The sequence below is a fragment of the Protomyctophum bolini genome (genome assembly GCF_963924005.1).
Source record: "Protomyctophum bolini genome assembly, chromosome: 9".
Taxonomy (NCBI): Eukaryota; Metazoa; Chordata; class Actinopteri; order Myctophiformes; family Myctophidae; genus Protomyctophum; species Protomyctophum bolini.
Window position 1 is genome coordinate 196064 of NC_137870.1, and position 5444 is coordinate 201507.

The following is a 5444-nucleotide window of genomic DNA, read 5'->3' on the forward strand; positions in this document are numbered from 1 at the left end:
GTGACTGATATTGTCCTTCTAATGAACGTTAGACTGGTTGAAAACACACGTCTCTGCTTCTGGTGACTGATATTGTCCTTCTAATGAACGTTAGACTGGTTGGAAACACACGTCTCTGCTTTTGGTGACTGATATTGTCCTTCTAATGAACGTTAGACTGGTTGAAAACACACGTCTCTGCTTCTGGTGACTGATATTGTCCTTCTATAATGAACGTTATTGAACCAAGCAACTTTAAGCACTTTAAGTGTCATATCCACCAATAGAGTGGCATGTTACATCTAATGGCACACTCTCCACCAATAGGGTGGCATGTTACACACTCACCACCCAATAGGGTGGCATGTTACACACTCACCACCCAATCGGGTGGCATGTTACAGGCACATCAGAGGCACTCATCCAATAGCAGGACAGGATTATCAGCAGGGACCTGAATAAATACGTGACAGAGTTAAGCAACAACACTGCGTGTATAATTTATATATATATATATAGATCTGGTAAAAAGCTGCTATTAGATCTACAAACCTAGTCTATGCATTATATAATGATTTAAACGTTATTTCATACTTAAATCGTCCAATTACGATTGTCGTCTCATCTCAGGCCTCAATGCAGCAGGCAGCCATGTTGGACCTGATAGGCAGCCATGTTGGACAGGACAGACAGCCATGTTGGACAGGACAGACAGCCATGTTGGACAGGACAGGCAGCCATGTTGGACAGGACAGGCAGCCATGTTGGACAGGACAGGCAGCCATGTTGGACAGGACAGACAGCCATGTTGGACAGGACAGACAGCCATGTTGGACCTGACAGACAGCCATGTTGGACCTGACAGACAGCCATGTTGGACCTGACAGACAGCCATGTTGGACCTGACAGACAGCCATGTTGGACAGGACAGGCAGCCATGTTGGACAGGACAGGCAGCCATGTTGGACAGGACAGGCAGCCATGTTGGACAGGTCTCAGAGAGCAGCGTCAAGAGGCGGCCACCTAGTCCAGAAGTCTGTTCCTGGTGGATGGAAATGACGCTTACAGCACAGCTACAGCGCAGCTACAGCGCAGCTACAGCTGCAGCTACAGCGCAGCTACAGTGCAGCTACAGTGCAGCTACAGCGCAGCTACAGTGCAGCTACAGTGCAGCTACAGTGCAGCTACAGTGCAGCTACAGTGCAGCTACAGCGCAGCTACAGCTGTTCTAAACCCAGGAACAGACTCCTGGACTGGGAGCTTTCTGGACGCCTCTTGACGCTACTGTCTGGGTACACTGAAAGGCATTGGTCCTCATCAGTCTAAGCTCCGCCTCCATTATGGATAAAGCCATTTCATTGGTTCATTTGGTTTCAAAGAGAGTAATTTCATTGGTTCTCTGTGAGCTGTGGGCGTTCCAGAGCTCTGTGCAGACAGACGGGCAAGCGGACAGACAGGCAGAAAGGCAGACAGGCACATGGACAGACAGACACAGAAAAAGATGAGCTCAGAGCAGAGCCAATCAGGTGCAGAGGAGCTCAGAGGAGAGCCAATGAGGTGCAGAGGAGCTCAGAGGAGAGCCAATGAGGTGCAGAGGAGCTCAGAGGAGAGCCAATGAGGTGCAGAGGAGCTCAGAGGAGAGCCAATCAGGTGCAGAGGAGCTCAGAGGAGAGCCAATCAGGTGCAGAGGAGCTCAGAGGAGAGCCAATCAGGTGCAGAGGAGCTCAGAGGAGAGCCAATCAGGTGCAGAGGAGCTCAGGGGAGAGCCAATGAGGTGCAGGCACACCTAACCCAGGAACCAGCCTAGTAAAAAAAAAAAACCATTTAAACATTTTGCAGACCCTACAAGTTGCAGCCGCGCACAAGCGTCATACAGCCAATAGGAGCTCAGGAGAACCAAGCTCCAATCAGAGGAGAGCCAGTGAAAAACAACTGTCGTCCAATCGGCTCGTCCGGTTCTCAGGTCAGCTGCTCCGTTGTCATTGGACGGCTTGTCTCCTCCACCTCGTCCTCCTCCACCCTCATTGGTTCTACGGCTCCCGCGGAGGAGCGCCGTGATTGGCTGGAGCAGCACGAGTCCCGCCTCCTCCGCCTAGCCCCACCCCCTTCCTCCATGGAGGCCCACATGCTGTCCTCTAGCTCCTCCCCCTCCACTATCTGCACTGAGGCATTATGGGTAATGAAGTCCAGGCTGTCCTCCAGCTCCTCCCCCCCCACTCCCTGCACCTCCCTGTCGAAGTCCAGCAGTTCCTCCATCATTTCCTCGATCTCCATCTCCCCATCCATCTCCACCTAGAACACAACACAGAGCATTATGGGTAATGGAGTCCATCTCCCCATCCATCTCCACCTAGAACACAACACAGAGCATTATGGGTAATGGAGTCCATCTCCCCATCCATCTCCACCTAGAACACAACACAGAGCATTATGGGTAATGGAGTCCATCTCCCCATCCATCTCCACCAAGAACACAACACAGAGCATTATGGGTAATGGAGTCCATCTCCCCATCCATCTCCACCTAGAACACAACACAGTGCACACTGCATTATGTTAAAACACATAGTGCATTATGGTTAATGAAGGCCATTATGGTTACAATTCTCACAAAGCTAAGAAAACAGTAGCCTACTTTTTCTGCATGTCAATGATGATGAGATAGTTTTTTGGCATGTCAAGCTTTCCTCACGGAGAGCACAACAGTCTATCTGCAGCCAGCGAGCCTTTCTCTGCTCTGCTCTGCGGTCGGGACCAGTGCTGTCAGACTCAGCGCACAGCGCATGCAGACTTGCAGAGTTATGAATAATACACATTCCGGGGTTCGGGCTGAAAGTCCACCTCTGACAGTGTTTTTCCACTACGAACCGTTGAACGTGCATTGTAATACACATTGGTCTGAATGGTCTGTGAGCGTAACGATACATATACAGGCGATACGTGTAAAACCCCGGACATTTGAAGGAATTTATAAACCCCCCCCCCCCCCCCCCCCCGGACTGCCCGGACAGCCCCCCAAAAGAGGACTTGTCCGGGCAAAAGAGGACGTATGGTAAGCCTTATGTTGCTGTATATAGTAGTACAGTATACAGTAGTATATATTCATATATATGTTTACCTCTTCCTCCGAGCGCAGCTCTCCCATGCTAACGGTCATGTTGCTGTATATAGTAGTACAGTATACAGTAGTATATATTCATATATATGTTTACCTCTTCCTCCGAGCGCAGCTCTCCCATGCTAACGGTCATGTTGCTGTCCTCCACGTCCGTCTCCTCCTCTGTGTCCTCGTCCCCCGTCCCTCGGGGGGCCGGGGGGGGTCCGGGGGGGTCAGAGGCCTGACTCTCTCCAAACTCCAGGATGGTGGGCAGGTTGCCCTGGGCTCGAGGACAGCGCTTCCTCAGACTGACCAGGAAGGGCTGAGGTAAGGAGAATATATCCACGTTGTTGCCGAGGTCAATCCATGTGACGCTGGGGAACAGCCCTGGGTCCTGTAAACACATTATTATTATCCTACTATAAATGCGCCACGTCTCTGTGTGTGTGTGTGTGTGATCAAATCCCGACATACGTCGCAGTAGCTACTGATCAGTCCATCAGGGAATGAACACAATCCGCTGCTCCGGAACTACTCTGCTGGTACTGGGAGAACCAAAATCTGGCTCGTGGAAGGACTCTGTCGGTTGACTCCTGACCAGGCCCCTCCTAACAGTAACATACCTTCAGAGCATCGGTCAGCGTGGACAGGACGGTAACATTATAACAGTAACATACCTTCAGAGCATCGGTCAGTTCCTTCAGGACAGTAACAGTAACATTATAACAGTAACATACCTTCAGAGCATTGGTCAGTTCTTTCAGGACAGTAACATTATAACAGTAACATACCTTCAGAGCATCGGTCAGTTTCTTCAGGACAGTAACAGTAACATTATAACAGTAACATACCTTCAGAGCATCGGTCAGTTCCTTCAGGACAGTAACAGTAACATTATAACAGTAACATACCTTCAGAGCATCGGTCAGTTCTTTCAGGACAGTAACATTATAACAGTAACATACCTTCAGAGCATCGGTCAGTTCCTTCAGGACAGTAACAGTAACATTATAACAGTAACATACCTTCAGAGCATCGGTCAGTTCTTTCAGGACAGTAACATTATAACAGTAACGTACCTTCAGAGCATCGGTCAGTTCCTTCAGGACAGTAACAGTAACATTATAACAGTAACATTATAACAGTAACATACCTTCAGAGCATCGGTCAGTTCCTTCAGGACAGTAACAGTAACATTATAACAGTAACATTATAACATTAACATACCTTCAGAGCATCGGTCAGTTCCTTCAGGACAGTAACAGTAACATTATAACAGTAACATACCTTCAGAGCATCGGTCAGTTCCTTTAGGACAGTAACAGTAACATTATAACAGTAACATACCTTCAGAGCATCGGTCAGTTCCTTCAGGACAGTAACAGTAACATTATAACAGTAACGTACCTTCAGAGCATCGGTCAGTTCTTTCAGGACAGTAACAGTAACATTATAACAGTAACATACCTTCAGAGCATCGGTCAGTTCCTTCAGGACAGTAACAGTAACATTATAACAGTAACGTACCTTCAGAGCATCGGTCAGTTCTTTCAGGACAGTAACAGTAACATTATAACAGTAACATACCTTCAGAGCATCGGTCAGTTCTTTCAGGACAGTAACATTATAACAGTAACGTACCTTCAGAGCATCGGTCAGTTCTTTCAGGACAGTAACAGTAATATTATAACAGTAACGTACCTTCAGAGCATCGGTCAGTTCCTTCAGGACAGTAACAGTAACATTATAACAGTAACATACCTTCCGAGCATCGGTCAGTTCTTTCAGGACAGTAACAGTAACATTATAACAGTAACATACCTTCAGAGCATCGGTCAGTTCTTTCAGGACAGTAACAGTAACATTATAACAGTAACATACCTTCAGAGCATCGGTCAGTTCTTTCAGGACAGTAACATTATAACAGTAACGTACCTTCAGAGCATCGGTCAGTTCTTTCAGGACAGTAACAGTAACATTATAACAGTAACATACCTTCAGAGCATCGGTCAGTTCTTTCAGGACAGTAACATTATAACAGTAACGTACCTTCAGAGCATCGGTCAGTTCTTTCAGGACAGTAACAGTAATATTATAACAGTAACGTACCTTCAGAGCATCGGTCAGTTCCTTCAGGACAGTAACAGTAACATTATAACAGTAACATACCTTCAGAGCATCGGTCAGTTCTTTCAGGACAGTAACAGTAACATTATAACAGTAACGTACCTTCAGAGCATCGGTCAGTTCTTTCAGGACAGTAACAGTAACATTATAACAGTAACATACCTTCAGAGCATCGGTCAGTTCCTTCAGGACAGTAACATTATAACAGTAACATACCTTCAGAGCATCGGTCAGTTCTTTC

General features: G+C 47.3%; 1 protein-coding gene across 1 annotated transcript in view; it reads right to left on the reverse strand.

Annotated features, from left to right (window-relative positions):
- Positions 1 to 1248: 1248 nt before the first annotated feature.
- Positions 1249 to 5444, reverse strand: part of lrrc75a (leucine rich repeat containing 75A) — a 10149-nt gene continuing 5953 nt past the window's right edge. The window contains exons 6-7 of the mRNA XM_080771898.1: positions 3192 to 3470; positions 1249 to 2271 (exon numbers count right to left, since the gene is read on the reverse strand). Coding sequence (XP_080628024.1) covers positions 1939 to 2271; positions 3192 to 3470 — 612 coding nt within the window. The 3' untranslated portion in view covers positions 1249 to 1938. The remainder of the gene's footprint in view (positions 2272 to 3191; positions 3471 to 5444) is intronic.